A 26,195-nucleotide genomic window follows, 5' to 3' on the forward strand; every position below is an offset into this window, starting at 1 on the left:
TATTATCAGGAAAATTCTTTGTCTTAACCCCAAAACAAAACTTGTAGGGAGGTGTAAATCATTATACCATTTTTAAAAATTAAATGTAAAGTTTTCATTACAATGAAGATTGATTCTTGTGAAATAAAACACAACAACAACAACAAATAACCAAACAATTCATTTTCGATAAAACAGACAATGAAGGTACATGGAAAATTTCGAGAGATTTTTGTTTCCTCTTAGATATTCAAATTTGCTTGTTCTTTCCTCACATAATAGACAGAGTATTTGTCATTATCATAACAGTAAAAAATGGGATGTTATTCGATGCACCTCTTCATTGTCATAGTAATTCACAATGCAATATTACTGTCTGTACACATAATCCAAAAGGAATGAAATGAAACGCCTACCTTGTGGAATAATTGTAGAATTCCGGTCATAAGCCTTGGGCTTATACAACTTTGGCTTATAAACAGAGGGGCTTATAATCCGAATGAAATATTATTTACCAATATTAGCCCTATTCAATACTGTCATCTAACAGTTTCCAGGACAACGTGCCTATAATGGGAGGGGGGGGAGGGGAGGGGGCTTATAACCAGAATTCTACAATAGGCATGCGGAGTATATTCTAATACAGGGCACTTCCAACAAGGCTCTATGATAAAATAATGTTCAACAATATCAAAGTTACTTCTTCATAAATGGCCTATTGAGCTCGAAAACCCATATATACACCAGTCGCCGAGGGATAGTGCCTCCGGATGCAAAGAACACAAGAGGGAACAACTTTCCTTTTCCCAAGGTAGCCATGTGTGTCTAGAATATAGTTTCTATAGGCAGCTTTGCGAAAAGTATGAGTGCTACTGTCTTGCCTATCATTTCGGATGTCCGCTGTATTCTTTGCGCAAAGTTGTAAATACTCTGCATCCAAACAAAGTTTGCGAAATCGCCTTGTTTGAGAAGTACAGTTTCTCTGGTTACAACACTTGTTTTCAATGTCTTGTGTCATTGTGCGACAGCAACTACATTTACACCATTCCGGAACGGGTTCTTGGTCGATCGACTGTCTACTTGCTTGTACAGGTGAACTCATACAGGTGAGCCATCCCCTGCAACATCATGTTCTTGGTCAGTACTGTCATCATCTTCTGGTTCCATAATCAGAAGTGAGTCAACAAAATCCATGCTTCCTACGCCTTTTTGTAATGCTCTTATAGCCAACTTCTTTGCCAACTCTTCGTCCAGGGTATTTATAAACTCCTAGGGAAATATAACATTTATGGACGATTACACACATTTCTGAATGACAACAGTGCCATAAGTCCTATCCTCATTCAAAGTGGAATATTTTCAAGATGAACTTAAAATTATACCATTTATACAAAGGAAAAAGGTGAATCAAGTCTAGCCATAGTTATGATATCACACTGAACACATCTAACTACTGTATTGAGACGGCATATCTTAGGTTCCTTTGAAAATAAGCTTGGCATGGAAACCAAAAATAACCAACAACAAACTATTTTATTACACACGGTAAGCATAAAGCTAACGCAACTTATCACCCAATAAGAAATCTGAATTGCACGTTTTCTTATCCAGTAAATAAAAATTAAAAACCATTAAAAAACTTGTTACTTATCCTTATCGGCCCCACGAGGACTCTTGAGGCCGGATGTAAACAACAATGAACCAAATATTCAGGTTTCGATTGTTACCACAACCCGTTGATTTTCCAGTCTTGCCTCTTCTTCTTTGCTTATCAACTGCTCTTCATTCATAGCCTGAGGCACATTTGGGGCAGCTGTTTGCTGATGTGCACTTTCAGCCTGATATAAAAACATTTCAGGGTAAATTATCTGTGATGTGTTACATATGTTCGCTGGTTTGTAACGCAAAATCTCACCTTGTTTTTGCATGGCTTTATCCTCGTTCCGCAAGTACAGATCGCAGTGCAGGGTTTTCCTTCTGTCTTGCAAGGACATCCTTGATGTCTAAGACCAGTTTTGGTCATGCATGTACTTGAACAACTGCACGAAACTCGTGTCTATGTAAATTACAGATAAACGAAAGGTAAACAAAATATATTTCCATCGACGAACTAAACTCAGAAATTTCAAATTTGATCGCCATCGCACAAAACAAAAGCAAACTTTTTTCCCTTACCTGTTCCTCTTCATCGTCTGTACTTGCCATTTCAAAACATAAATATCCTATAAGACCATAAAAAATGCTAAGCAAAGAGGTTTTCGAACACACACGTGGGAAACTCCAGGCTGCTTGTTGTCGGTTCGCATTGCACGCGGTGTTGGTATAACGATTTCTATTGGTTAAAAAAAATGGTGTCAATCAAGGTCGCACTTGCACAGTATCGTGACATACATCCTTTAACTTTAACAGTAAATGTGTCAAAGCATGGCAATTGGAGCTTCTTGATAAAATATGTGCACCCCAATGGCAGTCACAGCTATTAGCAAATTTATTTGTTTTGAGTTAACAATGAAAACTCATGAATAATGTGACTGGTACAAATTCACAATGGAAAATTTACTTGCTATGGTGAGAATTCTTTGAAATTTCCTAAGCTGTGCTTAACCCCTTGGGACTGTTTTTTTTTTTTCTTCTCATTTTCAGACATGACACAAGTTTTTCCACCGTAATTTTGTTTTAATACAATAAATCCCATGAACCCATACATTTTTGAAAAAAAGAGATCCTGCACTTTCTTTTGGTGCCAAAATGTGCCTACCGGTACTTTGTCTTTAAAAAAATATGCAAAAATCCAGAAAAGCAAAAATAAATGTTAATTTTTTTCCAAAACTGGTGAGTTTTGGATGATAACATTATTTGTTACATGCTTTTGTTCGAATTCAAGTTGTGTTTCTTGTTTCATTTTATACTCTGAAACCCATTCTTCGCATGATATGGGCTTGTCATGGTACGGCTTGTAAGTGTCCAGGTCAAGTTCCATCTGCAAAGCGCCATCTTCTTCACCTAACGTCCCTTCTTCCACTTCGATATTCACGTAACCAGGGATAAAATTGATTTCACTTTTAGACATTTTGGAGAAGATGGACAGCTTAAATCCCAAAGCACGCGCTTTGATTTGCTCTTTCTCGCTATTTGTTTGTTGTTTTGATATCGCCAAGATACCGGGTCGATGTCACAAATCTAACTAGTGCCAGGATCCTAAAGGCACATTTTTGTCTTCGAAAACCGCGATTTCGATCGCGTTTTAAAAATCGGGAATAACTTCAAATCCCAATTTGCTGCTTGTTTTTGCTTACATGTTATGTCTACTTTCGAAAAAAAGTATAATTAGGTAAGGGTGATGGGCACTTTAATATCAAGTGCTATACCTGTACTCTCTAAAGGCATGTCTAAAGCACCCAACAGTAACATAAAATGTATCATATAAAAAATATATTTTTATGATAGACTTACATGTAAATTTTTATAAAGAAATTAAATACCAGTCCATGGTTCAGTTCAGTCCACCATTATTGTGACATAAGAAATATAACTTTGCTTAAGAAGCAAGAATTCCCTCCGGAATGGTTGACAGTAGGTGGACGCAATTTCTTGTCTTTCCATGTGACGCAAACTAAAGTGTCACTTTGTCGAAAGAGAGATTCTCCTGTCTGTAGTCTTTTGACCGGTTCGTTACTTGGATCAACAATGTCCTTCGGCAGGAATTTTGTGTTCCCCCACACAGTACCACAAGCCAGTATTCCTTTTCTTTCCAGCTCCGAAAAAAGTGGTGCACTGGTGTACCAGTTGTCAACAAACAACTTGTATCCCTTATCGATTAGCTGGCGAACAACATGCATGGCCAAGTCTCTGCTGGCTGCGGGACCCTCCTTGCCAGTGTAAATCATAGTGTTGAGGACAGCCAGTTGCAGAATCTGCCATGAAGAAACTTTTTAGCCCAAATCGACTTCTCTTCAAAGGCAAAAACTTTCTAAATTGCACTCGTCCCTTGAACTTTATGGGAGTCTCATCCATAGACAAATTCTGGGATGGTGCATAAACTGCTGTAAATCTGGGCAGCAAAGCATTCAAAAATGGTCTGATTTTCACAGTATATCTCTATCAGGGTCTGGATCATTGTTGTTGTCTAACAAAGTGCAGAAACTGCAGAATTTGAAGGTAGCGAACTCTTGACATTGTGTTTAGAAACAATGGAGTTTTGATCACTGAATTGCTAAACCAGTATGACTTCAGGCTGGGTTTTTTAACTGAGCCCATTGTTAAGGTGAGAACTAGCCATGCTTTTAGCTCTGCAACAGTCAAATTGTGGAGATGACCTTGCGAATTACGATCAATTACAATCAATTACGATCATTTTTGGCGTTCGAACCTGATGGTGTCGCTAAAAATCATCTTGCAGACATCATCAGTGAATAGCAGTTCAAAATAGTAAAGACAACTGCTGTTGTTTTCCATTTCTACTGTCATACCAACCTCTTCATTGAAGATTTGGTTTTGTGGGCTTCTTGTCTGGGATGACGACACCAGATTTGCCTAGTCATGATCCTCAGCGTCCTCACCCTCAGCGCTTTCTTCACCTTCGTCAGCAGATTCTTCTCCATCGTTATTTTCTACATCCGAGGGTGCTACATTGTCAGAATCCACATAGGCAACACGAGGAAAGGCAACAGGGAGATCGTCTTCATTCACAAAAGTCAATCCAGTCGCTTCTGCAGCCGCCACTTCAAATTATTTCGCTAGCACATTTTCCACTAAAAACTACTGCTTTCCTGTTCTCTCCTCACTTTTTTTTTATCTTCATTAAACCCTTATCCTGCTGCCAATGTTTGTGAGTCTCACAAACAGAAGAATGTTTACTAGCAAAAATAAAAATTCCGGGACAAAACTTACCTTTTTCTTCATTATTAACGCCAGATATCCTTGCAAAACAATAATAACGAGTAAAAGAAGCTTGACGTCCGGTATTTCAAACGGGCGTTTTAGCTTGTCGTGAATTCTAAACTAAAAAACTTCATGTATCCTATCACCCAAGTGTAACGTTTCAACAAATTCAAAACAAAAATGAAAACAAACTCTGAGTCTGCGCAGTACAGACTGGAAATCATCGTTAACGGTGTAGAGTCAATTATGCAGCAATTTCCTACAACCAATGTATCAAATTAAAGTTTAATAAATCCTATTTCTAATTTTGCTAAGAAAACACTCTTTTAGGATGTATTTGCAAAACTCTGAACTTCCAAATAATATATTTTTGTTGAAAACTGTGTCAAAATTATAGACCTGCAAAATATAAATGTTACAGTTTATCTTTCCAGTGTCAATGTTAGTCAGAGATGATAATTAAACTTCCCCACTAACATCAGTGTAATAAAAAAATAGTTTTTGTTATTAGGATTTTCTGTGAGTGAAAATCCTTTTTAATCATAGCTGAAAGGTTATATAATATAAAATAATTTACATGAGTAAATTTGTCAAAATTTGAAAAAGTCCAATAGAGATGTAGACCAATTCTCTGCCTGCACCCAAAACAATGCACAATGATGGCATTCTCGTCAGCTACATTCGTCGGTTCAATAATCAGCTGAACAGGAACATCCTCCTTGTCCAGTAACAGTCTCTTGGATTTTCTCAAAGCATTCCGGAAGTGTTCATGGTATGTGCTTCCTTTCACCTTGAAGTACTCAGTGTAGTGAGTTATTTCTTCATTATTTTCGATGGAGTCAGAATTTGTTGCATCACCTGTCTGGTCATCCTCTGATTCGGAAGGCTCTCCTTCACCCGGGTTGCTCTCATTTGAATCACACGAGGCATGAGGATCCATGCCGTCTGCACAGCAATGTTAGTAGTGTTTGGGAACCGACTGCAGTTACAATCGACCAGCGTAATGTCCAGCCATGGCATTTCTACGATGGCATTTTCTTCTTCGTAGTCGTCGTACGGCTGGAGGCTCACAGCAACGCTGGTTTGGTTTGTTAGAATCTCAAACTCGAAGATGACAAGGACATGTCGACCGTAATCGTCGTCGTCTTCATTTTCAAGCTAAGTAGACGAAAAATAATACCAAACATACAGTTAAAATCTTGTCTCGAATATGTGTGAAAATTTTCTGAAAACGGTGACATAAAATGTATCATTTCTTCGATCAAGCGACCGCCATTCGAACGTTTTTATCTACTGGGGTTTACAAATATTACTGATAGAACTTTAACTAGAAAAGGAAAATGCAATTGTGTGAAGATCAGCTTACTAACCTTGTGAATACAGCTCGATTTTACATTGATCACCGCTAGCGAAGCCTTGTTACCGAGGTCTTTCAGCTTGTCTGACTCTACAAATAGACATAATCGCCGCTCTCGCAGACTTTTTGGGAAACTTACGTGTCCTAACACCGTAAGGAACTTACAACAGGCTAAATTCGATGCCACGACGTGCGATCGACTGTCGAAATCAAGACAGTGAACATACAATAGAAGAACGAAGCGTTTACATCGTTCAACTCCATGGTAAATGAGGGGTCACGTGTCAAACTCAAGTTGATAATATAGTTGCTCCGTGGTGCATCATGGGATACCTGCATAATCTTCTTTTCCTGCACCCATATGTATGCCTAAAAGAAATTTAAAAAAAAAAGCACCACCAGCAGATTCCTTTTATTAAAAAAAATAGTTTTCATTATTATCATCATTGTTCACATCATGTCTCCTTATGTGAGCAGGAACATTGTTCCAACAGTGTGATACAGTTGAACCCAAAGGGCCACTGTGCAGACAGTGCATTGATAAGAGGACTCTTTTCCTTCTTCCTCTTCTCTCCTGTTCTTGCCAAAATTATATAGTACCTGTTCACTTTGTGTGATTACGTCCAATTTGAACCTCATAAACTGAGCACACAGTCAACAACATTTGGAATGCTTTCCTGTCTTAAATCTTGACTGCTAACAAAGTTCCATTGTTCATGATAAATTTATGACCCTTGTTTCACCTGAGTAACCCTGAATGCATGGGGAATACCCTTCCTGTGACGGGCCGTTACACAGGCTCCAGTAATCCAACTGATACAAATCAGTGAACAAAGTTGGTGGTGTATGATGATTACCAAAATAAAAACACTACCCTGCATTAATGTATGGCTTTATGAGCCTCATCACTAGAACATAGGTTTTACCCTTAGCACTGGGTGGATCTGTATTTACACCAGTGTAAATTTCAAACATTAGATAATAGCCATTGCTTGAGTCACCAACTGATAAGGTTTGACTGCATTGTAGTCTTAAAAATGTATCTTTCCTCTGAAGGGAATCATCCCCTAATCGATACAAATATTTTTTTCCTGGCTTCCAAACACTTGAAATTTTTTTTAGTGACAATACTAAATACGGTGCCAAGTTTGTTGACAGGGTTATTCATATAGCCTGCTTGTCCCCTTGGAACATAATTGGCAATTTGTTTGTCACACAAGTGAAAAAATGTTCATAAACTTATCCTTTGACATTATTTCTGGGAAAACGGGGTCAACAAAACCTCATCAGTTGACCAATAGTCCTGGATATTTTCTTGGTTTACAAGGCCTATTGCCATGGTCATGGGAAAAATGCTTTTATCACACCTGATGTCACGCCATTCTCAGGCCAACTTCTAAATCGCGAGTTTGGCGGCAAATAATTATATTTGGCTTCAAATAGATTGTGAGGATAAAGCAGATTGAAGTAATCTGAGAAGAAAGGATTGACTGGAAGGTCCCCCGAGTTAGTTCGCGCACCAATGACCCGGTTGTCTGCTTCATTTTCTTAGCTTCTCTGTCACTTTCTTCTTCTCTGCTTTCAGAATTCCTTGAGCTTTCGTCACCTGCACTGTCTTTTCCTCGTAAACTTCATCAATAGTTCCCTCGTCAACAAACATAATCCAGCACGTCCCAGTGTCTCCTTAAATAACAAAAACAATTCCAGTAAGAGAAGTGAAGCCTCTCTTTGCCCATATACCATCAAAGCTGACTGTTGCATCCACAACTTCATCACTATCTTCACGGCCATTTTCTGCCAAAATGTGCTGCTGGAGCCTTTACCCTGCTTGTTGCATGTCACCTTCTGGTTCAAGTTTAGGAACAGAAAGAATTGTTTCTATGCTGATGTAATGCATGGCATGTTCATGATGCTGTAGAAGGATGCAAGTCCTTCATTCTGTAACAACCACTGGTCTCAATTAAATGATAAACAATATGCCTGTCTCCAAGGTGACTTCTTAGGCTGCAACATGCACAGATGAGCCATCAGCCCTCTTCTCCCAGATTCAGTTTCTTGAATCATTAAATTCCCTAAAATAGGCTGAAATTAATTTGTGTGAGACTACTTGTCCTGACAGTAAAACTAAGGAACAAGTGGCTCTCTGTATAAATTTAACATAGTCTTCAAATTGATTAAAAAAAGCAACAACTTGTATTTAACATAGTATTTATAACAGTAAAAATGGCTAAATATTTCATGTAGATTAAAAGATCGCGAAAACCAAATGATCATCCAATAAGAGCTGCAGTTCTGCCTGCTTTTGCTGTAAATTTGCCGACAGCGATCATTTAAATCAATGTATTTTTCGGCCACAATCTGCACCACCAGGAGAGAATCCTGGCCCAACAACAAAGGATTGATCGGCCTTGCTCGCAGGTCGAACCACACTTGAAACCGCAACACTTTTAGGGGTGCCAAGCGCTGGTTTAGCCATACGCAGCGCCAGCTAAGCAATTGACATAACTTGGGTGGCAAAAGACAACACAAAGGATGGCACAACAAGAGAAGAAACTGGCCTTCGTGTGTGTGACGGCCCCACAGATAAGGTGGCAAAAACTGCACCACAGGTAGCGAACTGAATGATGAACTTGAAGGAACCCCCCCCCCCCCCCCCCGTTTGCACTTGAGCTTGCAGCAACATGTGCTTGGGAGGATTGGGACCACAGCGAATGAACTGCTTGGTTTATAAATGTCACAAGTTCAGGCGAGAGCATCGAGGCTTGTCCTAATTAAGGAGGACCCGCAGATAAACAACCGGCGGGGATAAGTCCGAACCAACTCGCATGTCTGCTTCCTCTAAATATGTGACAACATTTGATTAATTGCGACAAGGAGTAGACACTCATTTTTCGAGAAGGTGTTGCTTCAACACTAATTTACCTTTGCTGTTTTTTTTTCATTGAGACTCCGTAGGTCTTCCAAGAATTTGTCAGACAAAGTGGCCTGATTTGCAGTTTCGGGAACCCCATATTCTTCGAGATGGTGTTGCTTAAACATGTACATATGTATGGTTGACCGAATTTCAGAAATTTCCCCCGGCAAATTACGCACGCTCTATAGCATACACAGCCAGCACTCTTCTGCTTCATAAAATGTTTTTACTTAATCAGCAGCCTTTGACATACTCTTTGATATGCAACAGTCTGAACTGCATTCCTAACTTAAGTTTATCTTGGAACAACTTTTCAACCATTGGAGGTAACATATTCATTACACAGCAAAAACTGACGAGACTGTGATGACCATATATAATATTTCTTGTCACCAGAACTGAATTTCTTTTAAAATTAATGAGATTAAACACTTTCTTTTTCCATTTGCATTGCATTTCATCTCAACCCTGTCAGTCTCTTTTCTTTTCTTGTTTGCCTCCTTCATTTCCTTCTTGTAGACATGCTTCATCTTCAGAATTTTCTATTTCTCCATTTATTGAATCTCATCTTCTAAACTTCTAAGTCTGATTCTACGTATTTTCACCATGGGTATTGTTTTCTTATTTACTATTGTGCCTTTTAAATGAGAGTGTATTTGTTTTTTGTTATGTTAGCACTAAATGCAAGTTACAATGTAAGTCTCAAGCCCTGTAACTTAATTGGCTAGTAAAAAGAAATAATGTTATTGATAACTGAACCAGAAAAAGTATAGGTTATTGTTATAAACCTGTAGAGAACTAATTTAAATAAATGAACCCTATGGTTGACCCTGCTTTCTATTTCAATGCCAGTGAGCAAGGGCACCCACTAGAAAATTTAATATTGCTAGAATTCGATGACTAAAAGTTTACCTGAAGTGAATGCTTCACTTTGTTGCTGCTTTGGGGTGCTGTTATGCAGTGGTGCAGCTATGTGATTCTCCACCAGCACAGGAGTCGACAGAGAATAACTTTTGGTCTTTTTGCTGTGATCCCATAGTCATTGCTGATGACTGGTTAAGTGTGGTGGACATAGTCCTCCATTATGCAAAAAACCCGAAAGATCACCAAGAAGAACTTGAACGCTCTATGGCAAGTTTTAGAGTTGGCATCAAAGATTGGGAAATCTTTTCAATGGCAGAAGAAGAAGAACAAAAGAAATGAAATGTGGTCTTTGGTGTAATCCAAATCCTTTCATATCTTTTATATTCTTACAGCGCCCATTCTTTGGGACATTCATATACCGCCCCCCTTGTCATCTCGAACCAGTTATCTGTTGAACTCATTGCATTTTGTATTTTGAGGAGATGGTGTAGACCTCTGCCTTTTTGCATTGTTGATTGCTTGTTTCTGGAAGATTCCTTCTTATACTTGAAAGGGTTAGAATTAGAAGGTGGTAAAACATGCAGATCTCAAATGTTCCTAAGAAACTGTTCTTTAGAAACTTTGTATTTCCTTACAGTTGTGGAGAACTGTTAATCCCTTATGATTTTGAAGTTAAAGGTAACGAATTTCAAGGGCGATTGATTTTATCGTTGGTGAAGATGTCTTGACCACCAGGAATGTTCTTTTTTTTTTACATCCATACATTTTGCCTCTTCCAAATGATGGTGACTTGTCAATTTCAGTTGGAATTTCTGGTTTGGAAATCCAGTCTCTTTTTGAGCCAAGATGCCATGACACCAGGTTGTCTACATTCATTCCTTCACTGCTGAAAAAATTAATGTAGACTATGGTTCTTTTGCTTCTATCATTAAAATTGCCATGTCTGAACTCTTTATCCTCAACAATGTCAATGCGAGCTAAGGAACAAGACATTTAAAGGTAATTATTTAAAAGTTTTTATTGAAAAAATCTTGTAATGCTTGTTGGTAATTCTGACAAGTTATTATCTGACAAGTTAAGATAATAACTCGGCATCCCTGCGCTTCTCACGTTAATATTAATAGGTGAGACTGAGAGACGACCGGGGACGAATCAGTAAAGTCCTTGTGCCCGCATTTCAGGGTTTATATATTTTTTTTTTTTTTTTTTTTTTTTTTTTTTTTGCCCCCTTCTTGCTACTTGGACGCGGGAATTTGTTTTTCCACCACCTGTTGGCATAATCAGTTAAGTGCTTTGGCCATTGTTAACACTATCTATTGCCTCTTGCTGGCGACCTCTGAACTGTTGCAGGTGAAACACACCTCTAAGAATATCAAAAGCCTGATTTCCAGAAAGTTTATGACCAGCTTCTGCAGTAATGACTGGCATAAGGCATTCCTGTACTGAGCCAATTGTGAGGTCCTGCAAAAAGGGGACCCTTTGTTAACATACTTTATATTAAATTTACCAGATCTAAAAAGTCCATGCTAAATAGTAATTTAATTGCGTTCGACGAAGGAGAACGCTGTCCTAATCCGTTTGTAGTCGAGTTTTTTGGGCTATCTTTGTATGGTCATCAATTTGGCCGCCCCAGAAAATTTTTCAGGGGCGAATGACGTCATCTCCATGCCATGTGCTTTCGTGGTGTTTCAATATGGCGTCCATTTTAGAATCACCAAGACGTGTTTTGTTTGAAGAAGTGGCCGAAATGTTTATCCGAAGTTAAAATAATACCGAAAATGACATGGAAAGCATAACAGGGTTTTATCCAGGGAAGTAGAGTTTTAGTCCGCCACCGAACGTCGTTAAAATAGTGGCCGTTTGTGAAAATTATGTGAGCTTCTTCGCGGCGACAGGCACTGGTATTTTTGTTTCTCGCCAACACAACAACAGCGATGAAAGGATAACAGGCTCAAAGCTGGTAATTCATGTACTTTCGACTGTGTTTTCACAGGTGCTTTCTTCGTTCGTTTGCCTTCGCTTATTTATATTTTGATATTTTTCGCAGTTTTCTCCAAGGTAAGCTGTAAGTGAAGTTGTATCTATATTCGGAGCGTCATTACTGAGTAGCAAATATGACTAAAGCTACTTATCAAAAGCTGTGTAGTGGTTTGTTTTGTAGGAAACAGAGGCTGCAATTCGCCCCCGGTGAAGACACCGAATTGTGACCGATTTAACTTCTCTCTGCGTACAGACTTGTGAGACTCAATATTATAATACACCAATATATTCCCTTCGGCCGCCCTAAGCAAAGCTGCAGACTATTTCAAGTTGTTGACCATTTTAAATTACTGTTGAGTTACATCTATTGTATTTTATGATTGTAAGGAAATAAAAAGCTGTTACTAATCGACTGGTATCAAAATGTTTGGAATGGCTACATTTCAGTTTAGTAGTCTTTTGTTACTGTTAGTATATATTACAAATAACTATACAGTGTATCAACATTTTCCAGAGTATCTTCTTGATATACATTGTACTCTATTTTGGATTCATTTAAGACCTTTAGCCACTTCGCTTGGCACAATCAAAAGGGTTTTAATATTCTTCTTTTATGGTTTTATAGAAAGATGGGTTGGTACAAGCAGATCAGGTTTCATCAGCTTGGCAATGTCATACATTTTTATACATGGACTTTTCATTGTAGTTTGCACATGACAAACAGACCGCAGATATCAAGAGAATATGGAAATAAAATATCATACTTCCCACCCCATGCCTCCAGCTTTCCCTGCCCTTCACCCCTATCACCCCACCCTACCGAACGCATTCCACTAATTTTAAATTATGCTAGTAATAAATAAATGGAAGTATGGTGTGTAATAATAATAATAGTAATAATAATAATAAAATAATAATAAAATTATCATCAGTGTTATGGATGCATGCCAGTATTACTTATGAAAACAGAGGCAAAAGAGCCTGCACCTGGAGAATTAAATTTGTAAATTTGCTCTAGTATGTTGAGCCAACCCTTTCTCTTCAAAAAATATGTTTCCAGCCTCACCTCTACAAGAAATGTGAGGGCAAATGTGGGTTTCTTAAATTTTGATTGGACAAAGGAAAGGTAAATGTCTTTTGCTGTAATTTTGATATTGTTGTAGTTTCTACTGAGGTTTGACGCATCGTGATAAGCCTATGGCTCAGCATCTGTAATAGACAATTTCCACTTGTGAGGAATTGCACTGGTAATACTGGCATGTCTTCCCTTATAAACAGCATCTCGTATACCAGACAGCGAACTCGCTACCCGAACGCATTATTCGATCCTACAATATACAGGTTCAGGCAAGAGACTGATACAGAACTGCATGCCGAAACGCTTATCAAAGCCATTTGTCTAAGATTCTTAGCCAGTCAAGAGCATTCATGAAACCATGCTGCCAAACCTTTGATTCTTTGTTGACTTCTTCCAGATTTGCATCCATACACTCTCCTTTGATGGGATTACCTGAGGTGCTAATTGTCTTTATATTGATAAAATCTTGTGTACTCACAAGCACGCATAAGCTTACAGTTGCTAACAGTGCAAAGCACAATATTCTACTTTATAACTTTATCCAATGAACCTAGAACTTACATAATCTCTTCAATTTCAAGTCATGCTTTTACTGTGCAAACTATCAGGACCATAATTGGTTACACAATACACAGCTTTTTGCTTGCTTGTTTGTTTTTTAGTTAGTTATCTTAATTATTCATGATGTATTTGTATTATATGAAGTAAATCGCAATAAATAAATAGATAAATAAATAATAAATTTCAGTTCTTCTTTGCTGTCTTGCAGCCAGAGCACCTTCCCCAGACTTTCTTTCTGCATGATAGATGCGCTTGCTATCCTCCTTTTTCTTCCCTTTCAGAAACACATCTTCCTAGATTTAGCCCACACTTTGTCATGATGTTGACTGATTCGAGGAAACCATCTTTAAAGCGACTTACAGCCATGGCACACCCTGTCTCGACAGTTGTAAGGCTAGCAAAGCTTTCTTTCGGGCACAAGCTCCAAACTACGGAGTTCAAAGACTCATTCTGATTTTGGGTAGCTCCTTCAAGACAACGTTCTAATAGTTCATCAGCTGACAGAGCCTCAAATGTTGGCTTTATGACCTGAACAACAGCTGGTGCTAATGGAAACTTGTGCTTGTAATCATTGGCCCCTTAGCTTGGTCTCGCTGCCAACCACACCAAGAAGTTTCTCCTTCAGGGCAGTACTGGTGCTGTGGGTTATCCTCAGAGAACACTGAATGATATAAATTATCCCATATTGCTCTCTTCACCTCTTTCTTGTTGTTTTTGTTGCTTCTGATGGCTTTCCCGTCGTACTTATGAAATAGGTCAATTCGCCTGTCTGTCAAGTGGATTTTGCAACCGAGAGTCTTCCCATCAGGAAGCTTTCTACCCCTGTACGCATTCTTCAGATCTCTTAGCCGCCGACCCATCCTTTTCTGGTCATGACCAACACAGTCTTATTTCAAAATAGAAATGTCATCACCATAAGGATTCAGTTCCACAACACTGGCATAGTTTTTACAGTCTCCATCTGAAATCATGGTCAAATAACACAAATGGTTTTGTTCTACAGATCTCATAGCCAGAAATTCCGAACCACGACCGAACCGCGACCCCCCATGAAGCGTGACAATTGTGTTTGCATGTGCTCTCAGGTTTCTAAAAGAAAAATGTATAGATATCGTATTTCAGTCGATCGCTGCAAAGAACGAGGTGCTTGAATTTCACTGTTCCGATGAAAATTTCTTCAGTTGTGGTAATAGTTTTGAATTGGAAAGGGTTTTGTAGCTTAGCGAAGTAAAATTATTGCGGCTTTTTCCACTTGAAGATTTTACGAATGCTAACAAGGATCCGCCATACTAACCTTTGTATATTATGTCTTGTTTATGCAAACCACTGATCTTTGCTTTGGGTTGCTCTCTCTTGCTGAAAATTAGAATCTCCATTCCAATGCAGAACTTGAAGACCCCATCCAATACTTTTGTTTTCGATAATTTTTGGTTCTCTTCGAGTTGAATTCACTGCGGTTTTTGCTTTATAAAACTCCCGAAATCTCCCAAAAATTCTCCATCTTTGACTGCACACTTTCGAAATCGCTCGGATGAAACTCTTGACGAACGCGAGCTGTTTTCTTCACCGTATATGTTGTTTCTAGCCACCATTTTGAAAAATAGTTCAAGCTGTTCTCCAGGCTCTTTTCGGCGTTTTTAGGGAAGAGTAAGAGCCTGGGACTTGAATTCCCCTGATTTACGGCGGCTAAAAACCGCTTGAAAAGGCTTCTCATTGTACGAAATCGGACCGGAGAAAACAGAAACGTATCAGTAGAGTTTCTACAGAGCTTATTTCAGGGAAATTTTCTTAGACCAGTGATAATATTTGCCAGATAATCTTTATTTTCTCGGCTGAAAGTTGGCTTGTCAGCGCCGGCGTTGGCGTGACTTGTTTTCTTGACAGCCGTGAGCCAATCAGCGCATTGGATATAATGACGTATGTCACGCCTACTATGGTTCGGAATTTCTGGCTATGTAGAACAGATATCCATGGTGCCTTGCCTCTCCGTAGAATTTGACAAACCTTCATGATTATTGTCACAGACATGGCTCGCCCTTCAAGAAATAAGGTCCTGCAAGGGTCTGTCATCTTGCTTTATCCCAGTAGTTACACTCATAGCAAAACTTAGATTGTACAGTGTAATCAATAACCTTGCCGGTTTGCCAAGAAAGGGCAAAAACAGCACCATAAAGGAAGCTGTGTCCTCTCTTCATCCACGTGCCATCGATTGAGATGGAAATATCTGCCAGCTCATCTTCTTCACAATTGTTTATTTGTTTGATATCCTCTACAGCAGCTTTCATACTTCCTTCAACCTCTGAAACTGCTTCATCCCTTACTACCTTTGAGTGTTTTTCAACATATGGGGCCTGGGATTATTGCAAAATCTTTATAATGCTGCATATCCACGGCCAATAGACTTTGCAGCAAGTACAGCACTCCGATTGATTGGGTAAAACCAAAACTGGATTTTGCGATCTGTGCAAAATCCAGTTTCTGCACCACATGAAACGCATTGAAAAGTCATCTGACTAGCCAATCCCATTCTGCCTTCCTCGCGGAGAAGCAGTGTTCCTTGCTTGCATTCTTTATAAACAGCAGCTGTTTTTTGAAGTATCTAGCATTTGCGACCTTTATAGAAAGTTTATTTGCGTGTAAACAACATTTGTTGCCATGGAAACTGAATAACAACGTTGGGAAATTGTTAAAAAATACCCTTATAAGGCGGGAAATTCAAAATTTAAACTATTGCATTTGATTCTTTAATGTTTAAAGAACATCTACAGATGAAATTTACTTTTTTCAAAATTTTACACTTTTTTGAAAAAATGAAGGTAATTAAAGCGGCCAGCCTTGGGGAAAGGGTAATTGGCCACTTAATGGGAAATCAAAAGGTCATCATTTAGTGACAAAGGAATCACGTCAACACGACAAGTGAAAAGTAAACAATTGGGCGTGGATGGAGTCACTTTGGGTGATGTCCCTTATAAACAGCATCTCATATACCAGACAGACAAACTCGCTGCCCGAACGCATTAGTTGATTCTACAATACACAGGTTCAGGCAAGAAACTGATACTGAACCGGCGACACTGTAACCCTATCAGAACCATCTGTCTACATTTCATTGCCCTTAAAAGAAAACAATAAGCCAATCGTGTCCGCAAAGAAATTTATTCTCTGGGATCCACGGCCGACATAAAAAAAACTGTTGCAGATTTGTGCCAGCTGGTCATCTTCCCACATGATATGTGGTCTTTGGTTGGATCCAAATCCTTCCATATCTTTTATATTCTTGCAGTAACCAATGTCTTTTAAAGTCGCAAAAAAAAAACAAGAAAATTTGTTATCCACCCTCGTCATCTGGAACCAGTTATCTGTTGTACTCATTGCATTTCGTATTTTGGGGAGATGATGTAGACCTCTGCCTTTTCGTGTTGTTGATTGCTTGTTTCCAGAAGATTTCTTCCTATACTCAAAAGGGTCGAATTAGAAAGTGGTGAAACATGCAGATCTCAAATGTTACTAAGAAACTGTTCTCCTTCTTTAGAAACTTTGTATTTCCTTACAGTTGTGGAGAACTATTTATCCCTTATGATTTTGAAGTTAATGGTAACGCATTTCAAGGGGAATTCGTTGGTGAAAATGTCTTGACCACCATGAATGATTAATTTTTTTTACATCCATTCATTTCGCCTCTTCCAAATGATGGTGACTTATCAATTTCAGTTGGAATTTCTGGTTTGGAAATCCAGTCTCTTTTTGAGCCAAGATGCCATGACACCAGGTTGTCTGCATTCATTCCTTCACTGCTGAAAAATGTGGACTATGGTTCTTTTATTGCTTCAATCATTAAAATCGCCATGTCGTTAGCATTGAGCTCTTTATCCTTGACAACGTCAATGCGAGCTAAGGAACATGACATTATGAAAGGTAATTACTGAAAATTTTATATTAAAAAAGTCTGGTAATGCTTGTTGGTAATTTTGGCAGGTTATTATCTGACAAGTTAAGTACCTCCACATTGGTCAGGTCAGTAACATAAAAAAAGCTCGTGAGTATGCTTGTTGGTAATTTTGTCAGGTTATTATCAGACAAGTTAATTACCTCCACATTAGTCAGGTCAGTAACATGAAAATATCTTGTGAGGATGCTTGTTGGTAATTCTGTCAGCTTATTATCTGACAAGTTAAGTACCTCCACATTAGTCGGGTCAGTAACATGAAAAGATCTTGTGAGTATGCTTGTTGGTAATTCTGTCAGCTTATTATCTGACAAGTTAAGTACCAACACGTTAGTCAGGTCAGTAGCATGAAAAAAATCTTGTGAGTATGCTTGTTGGTAACTCTGTCAGCTTATTATCAGCGACAAAAATGACTTCAGTTTAGCTCTTTGAATGTCGCCTCATGATGTGAAAGACCGCCATCTTGAAAATGTGTAACAATAATGCACCGTAGTTGTAGGCCGCACACCACCTGTTGGAGGGCATAGGGTACTTGGTGTCCCTTGCAAAATTGAGACTGAGCATCATGCTTCATTTTCAGCTTGGCGGTGATACCCTTGATTGTTCCCAAGCCAGGCTGAAACACATTGAGGTGGGACTGTTGTAGCGTGCAAGTTTGACCTCACAGCTTGTGACAGGTCAGAGTCGGAAGCACGGATGCTGCATATTTTCTTCCAGTTGAGTTTCACTTGAGTCAGCCAATCTCTTCCGAAAAGGGACGGTCCAGAACCTTCCATAAATAGCAGTGGCAAGGTTGCACTCTGGTCTTGGTACTTGAGGTGCACATGAAATTTGCCAGTGACCTGGACTAAATGACCAGTGTAGGTGTGTAGACGAGTGCTGGAAGGTTTTAGAGGAGTTCCCTTAAAATGCGTATTGAATGTCTTTGTGAAATGATGATAGAAACTCCGGCCCCAGTGTCTAATTCCATGAGGTGGCTAACTCCATTGAGCTGAGCTGGTATTTCAATTCCATTTTTTTCTGTACAGAGGTTGTACAACGAGAATGAAAATGGATCCGTTGAACCAGATGCAGACGTGCCCTGGGGTGGCTCTGGCTCTTCAACCTTGTGAACCTTTTCAGATTTGCTTTTGCATGCCTCAGCAATGTGACCAGATCTTCCACAGGAATGGCAAGTATACTGCCTGTATTTACACTGTGATCGTGGTTGACCAGATTTTCCACAGCTCAAACATGCTGAAGTGCTGTCAGGTTATTATCTGACAAGTCAAGTACCTGCACATCAGTCAGGGTTGGTAACATGACCTGTGAAAGAAAATGGGCTTGAGCAGTGGGTTTCTTTAAAATTTTATAACGAAAAATCTTGTGTAAGGATTGATAGGCTTATTATATGCTTGTTGGTAATTTTGTCAAAAAAAAAAAATTAGTTGTTTGCAATCAGAATCTGTAATTTACTTTTAACAATTATTAATTATGATTAACCTGTAACACATATAAGACTGTAAACTGTATTAGTACTGGTATTGAAGTAAAACGGTAAAAAATGTGATAGTAGTATAGGTATTACACGATATTTGTAACATTGAAAATAACACCGTCAAAAAAAAAATTGTCAGGTTATTATTTGACAAGCCAAGTGCGTCTACATCAGTCAGGTCAGTAACATGACCTCTTTTGCCTCTTAGCAAAAACTGGTAAAAATCACATACCTGTTAGTAACAACGGTTTTGAGTGCGAGGCTTACAATAATTTCATGCTTATTGTGTGAATGATATTGTCTTTTTTTAGGAGAACTTTTTTTTCTTAGCTGCTTTTGTGGCCCCCGTATCATTTGTCCCACGTTATCTGGAGATGACTGAAAATTCTTCTTCATGATATCTGCAAAAAATGTAAAAACAACAGTATATATATGTAGATTTAAAACTAAAATCGGTAAATGACATATAGTGGACCCTCAATTTAACGAACCCCTAGGTTACAAAGTCCGTAGTTTAACAAAATATGTATTTCACACTAGTTAGTAAAATATATATATTTGCAGGAGCGACACTATCTTCATGGTCTGTCTCCTTAGAATATGGAGAAAAACCTCAACAAACAGGGATGAAGCTAAGCAAAAACGAAGCCAGCTTACAGAAAATCCGAGTTGGCTCTTTTGGTTTCTTAAAATTACCACAAAGTTTTGTCTCCATTCTTCTCAAAGGCCCTGTGAAATATCAGAAAAAGAACGCCTGATTATTTCAACCCGTGAATTTAGCGTAACATAACAAAACCTCATTATGACAAACATATTGTGCCAGTCCCTTGGCCCTCCGATAAATTATGGTTCCATTGTATAATATTGCGAGCAGTTATTTACTGCTTCAAATTTTTTGTTTAGATTTATATTTCAAGAGCTTTACCATTCTTTTAATTTGTTTGAGGCACATGACTTTGCTGTTCAAAATACTAAAACATGTCAGCAAGGAAATGCATGTTTTCTTCCCCTGAACCTTTCTAAAGCCTTTCTTTTAAATCTAATTGGCTTCAGTAGAAAGTTACTAGAGACAAATGTTAACTTACAGTATGTGACTGCTATGTACACTTTGTTGAGAGCACCCCTTTCACTTCCTTTTTGAAGGTTGCAATTTGTACCCTTGATAGAGCAGGAGACAAGCTTTCCTCCGTAAACAGCTTTGAAAGAAGGACCTTCAAGGCATCTTGCAGAGTGCTGTACAGTTTTGCTAGATCCTCCGAGGCTTTCTACAAGAAAGGAACAAAAAAAAACTTGCCGTCACCATGATATTCAGTGTCAATGATCCACACAATTCCAAAGCTCTTTCTGCACTGAAGAGAGCCACTTTGCATAATTAACATGCATTAGCACCATGCTAAAATGACAACAATTTAAAATTTAAATTTTAAAGCCGTTATTACCCTTAGATTATAGTACTGGCCCTGAAGAAGAGTAGCTCTGCTTTTTAAAATATTGGCCAATACGTTTTGTACTCCTGCCAGTGTACCAGCCCTGCAATCAATTTGGTTTTATAAAGACTTGGCTTTGCTACCAGTTGGTATAGACTTTTATGTAGCCTAGGAAAACAACAAAATACCAGCGTTTGCATTTTATGCAAATAAATCATATTTTGGCATTTGGCAGAATTCTACAAAGGGGCAAAATAAATAAAATAGTAAATAAATAAAGTAATTAATTAATAAATAATGACAACAAATAAATAAATGGAAATAAATAAATGGAAACAAATAAATAAATAAATGGACAGACATAAAATGCTCCACTTCTATTTCCTTACTTCACCTTGGTAAACCCATTGTAAATTTCCACTGTAGTTGTATGTTGTGGGCTTTTATTATTGGTTGGGTTATTGGAAAAAATATTTTGTTGCTAAGGTAGAAACAATAATGGACAAATATTGGATTGTTATACTAATTCACTGTTAATGAACAGAACATCTATTGTGATCAGGTTAAAAAAGGCTCTATGCAACGTCACATTAAAAGGGAACTTCCTCTCTTACTAGAAGTTGACGTTAAATTGTTTAATATAATCCCTAAATTCCAAATTTTAAAAAACCAAGAAGAAATAACATTTAATTGCAACAAAATTTGGTAGAGATTATCCTTTTTAAATTTCCCCTGCGCCGCCATTTTGGATTTTATAACGTGTAATGGTGGCCGCTATTGTAAGTGGCTGGTACATAGTCTTCAACCCCATAGTTGGTTGAAATAATTTCTTCATTTGTCTCCTCAAAATGGTGTATGTCCTGAAGTAGCAATCAGAATGAAGTGTGTGTGCATGGTGTGGGAGTGTTTAATTTGTGAAAACCCATACCGGGTGTAGGTGGCCTGTGTTGAGAAAGTGAGAAGGGTGATGAGATGTGAGAAATGGGTGTGGGTGGTGGGTTGTGAGGAACTACTGCTGGTTGCATGGTGGAAGGAGCTGGTGGTACCGATGATGTATTAGGTACTAGCATGGGTACTTACTTACTTACTTAGGCCCATCGCTCCAGGTGGAGCATAGGACATTGACAACAGCTCGCCAGCGAGCTCGAACTTGGGCTTTCCGCACAACATCTTGCCAAGCGAAACCCATAAACTTTAGCTCTGCTTCCGTGTCGCGACGCCAGCTGTTTTTGGGGCGACCTCTCCTTCTTTTTCCCTGGGGGTTCACTGGCGCGTGATGTTGCTTGGTTCTTTCCGCAGGGTATGGCCAATCCAGCCCCATTTTCTCTTTAGAATCTGCCTGCCAATTGGTTCTTGATCTCCTCGCTGCCACAGCTCCTCGTTGCGAATTTTCTCAGGCCACCAAATGTTAAAGATACGTCTCAGGCAACTGTTTATGAATGTTTGGATCTTCTGTAGTGCCTTTTTTGTGCGTCTCCACGTTTCTGAACCATAGAGAGGAACCGATTTAACATTAGAATTGAAAATGCGAAGCTTGGTTTCAGTCCTGATTTCCTTGAACTTCCAGATGTTTTTGAGCATGTTAAATGCTGCCCTTGCCTTGCCAATTCTTGCTCCTACATCTACATCCGTACCTCCACCCTTGTCAATAACACTGCCAAGGTATGTGAACGAGTCCACCTCCTCTAGCTGCTCTCCTTCTACTGTGATTGGATTCTCATTGATGGTGTTGATCCTCATGACCTTTGATTTACCCCTGTTGATCTTTAAACCAGCTCTTTCTGATGTTGCTGCCAATCCGGTGGTCTTACCCTGCATCTGGTCATGGTTATGTGAAAGGAGAGCCAGATCATCAGCGAAGTCTAAGTCCTCCAGCTGTGTCCAAGGGGTCCACTGAATCCCATTCTTCTTTCCCTCGGTGGTGGTTCTCATAATCCAGTCTATAACAAGAAGAAACATGAAAGGTGATAGTAAGCATCCTTGTCGGACACCAGTCCTGACGTTGAAGCAATCTGAGAGCTGGCCCCTATGCACCACTCTGCATGACATTCCCTCATAAGTTCGCTGAATGAGTGTTATGATCTTTTCTGGTATGCCATAGTGTTTCAGCAACTTCCACAGTGTTTCTCTATCCACACTATCAAAGGCCTTCTCATAATCAATAAAGTTGACGTAAAGAGCCGAGTTCCACTCCAGGGATTGCTCCACTATTATGCGAAGAGTGGCAATATGGTCTGTGCATGACCTGTCCTGTCTAAAGCCAGCTTGCTGGTCTCGTAGTTGGTTATCAACTGCTGCTTTCATTCGTTCTAAAAGAATTCTGTTTAGGACTTTGCCTGGAACTGATAGAAGTGTGATTCCCCTGTAGTTACTACAGACCCTCAAGTCTCCTTTCTTTGGTAGTTTAATGAGAAGCCCTTCTTTCCAGTCCTTTGGAATCTCTTCCTCCTCCCAGATGTTTTCGAATAGCCTGTACAGAATTTCAGTGGAAGTGCCTATGTCAACCTTGAGAGCTTCTGCAGGAACACTATCTGTCCCAGCTGCCTTACCATTCTTCAGTGCCTGGATTGCCTTTCTTATCTCCAGCCGTGATGGTTTAGCACAATTAATAGACAGCTCTGACTCTGCTGGTGGTATATCCGGGGGGGTCTTCTGGGCCCGGTCTATTTAGGAGCTCGCTGAAATGCTCCACCCATCTCTTTAGCTGTTCGCCTGTTGATGTCAATGTTTTCCCCTGCTTGTCTTTAATTGGCTTGTCCGTTACTTGGTATCTAGCAGCGAGCTTCTTAGTTGTGTTGTAGAGCTCTTTCATGTTCCCGCGTGCTGCTGCTTCCTCCGCCTGCCTGGCTAGGTTGTCGATGTGGTTCCTCTTATCTCTCTTTATACTCCTCCTCACCTCCTTGTGGGCCCCTGTGTACTGTTGCTGTGCTGCTGCCTTACTTGCTCTTGTTCTACACGTGTTCAAAATTGCCTTCTTCCTCTTGCGCTCTTGGATCTTATGAAGAGTTCCAGCTGTCATCCAGTTCTTATGTTGGGTTGTTTTCCTGCCAACAGTCTCCTCACATGTCTCAGTCCACATCTTCTTTGTCTGCTGCCACTTCTCTTCAAGCAACGCGTTTTCATCATCATAAAGCTGCTGGAGCACCTGGTACCTGTTGGTGAGGTTGATCTTGAACTTATCTGCAGTCTCCTTGTCTCTCAACAGGTCCACATTATACCTTGTTCTAGTGGTGGTAGAAGGTGGTTTACAGCGCTTTAGACGTAGCTTGAGAGTTGCCAAAACCATGTGATGGTCTGATGCTGCATCTGCTCCTCTTTTGACTCTCACATCCTGTAAAGACCGCCTGAACCTCTGACATATACACACATGGTCGATCTGGTTTTCGGTCACGTGGTCGGGTGATCTCCACGTTGCTTTATGGATGCGCCTGTGTTCGAAAACACTGCCTCCAATGACTAGGTTGTTTTGTGCACAGACCTCTGCAAACTGTTCTCCGTTTTCGTTCATCCTTCCAAGCCCGTGCCTGCCCATGACCCGCTCATACCCCGTGTTGTCAGCTCCTACCTTTGCATTCAGATCTCCCATGAGTATAGTGACATCCTTATCTCCTTGTTTGTTAACTACACTCTGCAGTTGGTCATAGAATTCTTCCTTCTTTTCATCTTCAGCATCGTTTGTAGGTGCATAGCACTGTATGATGTTAATACTGATGTCTTTCTTCTTGGTGGCAAATCTGGCCGTGATAATCCGTGGACTGACCGCTTCCCAGCTGATGAGTGCTCGTTGTGCTTCCTTGGCTAGCATGATTGCCACGCCCTCTGTGTGTGGTGCACCCTCGTCCTCATGTCCAGAATAAAACACTGTCTGACCTGATAATAATTGCAACTGCCCTGATTGATTCCACCGCGTCTCACAGAGACCTAGCAGCGATACCTTGTAGCTCTCCATCTCCTTTGCCACCTGTGCTGCTTTCCCTGCTTTAAACATGGTTCGTATGTTCCAGGTGGCTATTTTGGTTATTCTCTTGGGAGTAAGAAGGGGAGTCGGCAACATAGCTTCCGAACGGCTTTCACTGCATCGCGTCATACTCCCTTGATTGAAGGGTCCCTCCTCTCCCAAGTCTTGCTGCCTTGAAGTTGTTGTCAATGTTTCCGTAACAAGTACTTTTTACAGATAGGGTTGTTAGCCCTATGCCAACCCCTTTAGCCTCGGGGAGAGGTGATCCTGTTCGTCAGGCCTCTACACATTGACCTGTCCAGCATGGGAAGCCCTACCAGGAGCCTAAGCTCCCGCTGGCATAGCTCTCCGGGTCACAGAGGCACTCAAGCCCCCCCACCTCGGCAAGGTAGGATACATGGGGGAGACTAGCATGGGTGGCAAGTGATAATGGATCGGAGTCAACAAAGTGCCATGAGGTGCTGTAGGGGTTTTTTCGAACAGCCTTCAGTCACTACTCTTGTGCTGTCTTTTGTGCAACAACCTGACCAAAAAATGTCAGTCAATTTAAAGTTGATTTGCTCTTTACTTGGCCACAAAATACACTGCGGCTGTAACTCAGATTTCATAAAACGGATCCATGTACGGCAAATATCAGACACAGTGGATACAGATACTCTATATCTATTTGCTAGATCCTTTTCAAAAAGACCTAGTCTAAGCCTAAGTAGCACTAGGGTGAACTCCTGCCAAAGTGACAGTTTCCTCTTTACACCAGCTTTTGTTTTAGAATCAAAGTTTACACGCTGATGATTTCCATAGCTGAGGTTGGCTGCCCTTTCTTTCAACACATTAAAACATAGAATCATTGTGTCATGGTTATGGAAACCAGTATAAAAGGCAATGTCTGCATCATTATCTTTAAAGTCATCAATATCAAATTGTGGCTCTTTTTCTAAGCTATGTTTTAGTTTGTTCACTTCTTTCTTCAACTTGTCAATTTCTTCCTGCATTTTTAATTTCTCATTTTCCAGCCTTTGAATGTCTTCAGCTTTCTCTGTTTGAGTTTTCTGCAGATGTAGTTTGCACTTTTTGAATTTTACCAGCATCAACGCTTGCTATGACAGGAATATTTTCACTTACTCCGCAGTTAACGTTGCTGCCACTAGACATTTCTTGAACAACTATAGCATGATCAGAAGTACTCACTTCAGCCGTAGCAGGCATCTTGCTTGTGTTGTCTACAGCTCGAGAATCACCTGATGGCTTCTTACGTTTTGCAGGCAACTCGTATTTGAATATTTCACATCGACATTTGCTGGGGGTTTTCCAAGGAAAGATCGAAGGCAAAAGTGATTGCCACAAATTCTGGTGTTAGCCGAAAACTCTTTCAGATTATCGCTCCTTATAAGCCTTTTATACTCTTTTAAGAGTGTCTTATCTTTAGGCAGACAGTGATACTTCACTTCAGGGGAATTTCGCCAAAAATTTACGCAGTTTGGTACACAACAGTTCCGTTTTCCCATGCTGAGTTGTCTACTTTCCGTACCTACTCGTAAACATCCGCCATATTTGCTCACTCTCGTCCCCCAAAACAGCCCCAGCATTCAGCGCGAGCCAAATTAGTTACCAGGGCTATTTTGAATTTCGGAACGGGCAATGAATAACACTTCTTAGTCAAAACACTTAAGTGTAGTCCTCACGATCCATATCAGAAACTATCTTTAGTAGCAAAGTCCTTAATAAATTCACTAAGCTTAGTCTTTTAAGTACAGGTAACATAGTCCTTAAGCC

At 39.7% G+C, this 26,195-nt stretch overlaps 3 protein-coding genes and 1 pseudogene across 3 annotated transcripts; all 4 read right to left on the bottom strand.

Annotated features, from left to right (window-relative positions):
* Nucleotides 1-1,077: 1,077 nt before the first annotated feature.
* LOC144642293 (uncharacterized) lies at nt 1,078-2,155 on the bottom strand. The gene is made up of 3 exons (XM_078501264.1): nt 1,895-2,155; nt 1,707-1,817; nt 1,078-1,248 (listed from the first exon to the last, which is right to left on the bottom strand). The coding sequence occupies exons 1-3, from the start codon at nt 2,000-2,002 to the stop codon at nt 1,078-1,080; spliced, it is 390 nt and encodes a 129-aa protein (XP_078357390.1). The 5' UTR covers nt 2,003-2,155.
* Nucleotides 2,156-5,497: 3,342 nt separating this feature from the next.
* Nucleotides 5,498-6,578, bottom strand: LOC144642294 (uncharacterized). Its single transcript, XM_078501266.1, has 3 exons — nt 6,551-6,578; nt 6,231-6,361; nt 5,498-6,018 (listed from the first exon to the last, which is right to left on the bottom strand). The coding sequence occupies exons 1-3, from the start codon at nt 6,576-6,578 to the stop codon at nt 5,674-5,676; spliced, it is 504 nt and encodes a 167-aa protein (XP_078357392.1). The 3' UTR covers nt 5,498-5,673.
* A 7,167-nt stretch (nt 6,579-13,745) lies between these two features.
* On the bottom strand, nt 13,746-21,634 carry LOC144642295 (uncharacterized; annotated as a pseudogene).
* A 93-nt stretch (nt 21,635-21,727) lies between these two features.
* Nucleotides 21,728-24,551, bottom strand: LOC144642296 (uncharacterized). The gene is made up of 2 exons (XM_078501267.1): nt 23,157-24,551; nt 21,728-23,044 (listed from the first exon to the last, which is right to left on the bottom strand). Exons 1-2 carry the CDS (start codon nt 24,549-24,551, stop codon nt 21,728-21,730), a joined length of 2,712 nt encoding a protein of 903 aa, XP_078357393.1.
* Nucleotides 24,552-26,195: the final 1,644 nt, after the last annotated feature.

The sequence above is a fragment of the Oculina patagonica genome, chromosome 2 (genome assembly GCF_052425735.1).
Source record: "Oculina patagonica isolate OP01 chromosome 2, crgOcupat, whole genome shotgun sequence".
Lineage (NCBI taxonomy): Eukaryota > Metazoa > Cnidaria > Anthozoa > Scleractinia > Oculinidae > Oculina > Oculina patagonica.

Bases quoted from the DNA above. Each gene is read 5' to 3' on its own strand.
- LOC144642293 (XM_078501264.1), bottom strand. From the start codon at position 2,002: ATGACCAAAACTGGTCTTAGACATCAAGGATGTCCTTGCAAGACAGAA. The intron at 1,818-1,894 runs GTGAGATTTTGC...TTTTTATATCAG, and splicing joins TAAAGCCATGCAAAAACAAG to GCTGAAAGTGCACATCAGCA. The intron at 1,249-1,706 runs GTAACAATCGAA...ATATTTCCCTAG, and splicing joins TGGAAAATCAACGGGTTGTG to GAGTTTATAAATACCCTGGA.
- LOC144642294 (XM_078501266.1), bottom strand. From the start codon at position 6,578: ATGGGTGCAGGAAAAGAAGATTATGCAG. The intron at 6,362-6,550 runs GTATCCCATGAT...TTACGGTGTTAG, and splicing joins AGGAAAAGAAGATTATGCAG to GACACGTAAGTTTCCCAAAA. The intron at 6,019-6,230 runs GTTAGTAAGCTG...TCGTCTACTTAG, and splicing joins AATCGAGCTGTATTCACAAG to CTTGAAAATGAAGACGACGA.
- LOC144642296 (XM_078501267.1), bottom strand. From the start codon at position 24,551: ATGACGCGATGCAGTGAAAGCCGTTCGGAAGCTATGTTGCCGACTCCC. The intron at 23,045-23,156 runs GTGGAGCATTTC...TCACGGCTGGAG, and splicing joins GCGAACAGCTAAAGAGATGG to ATAAGAAAGGCAATCCAGGC.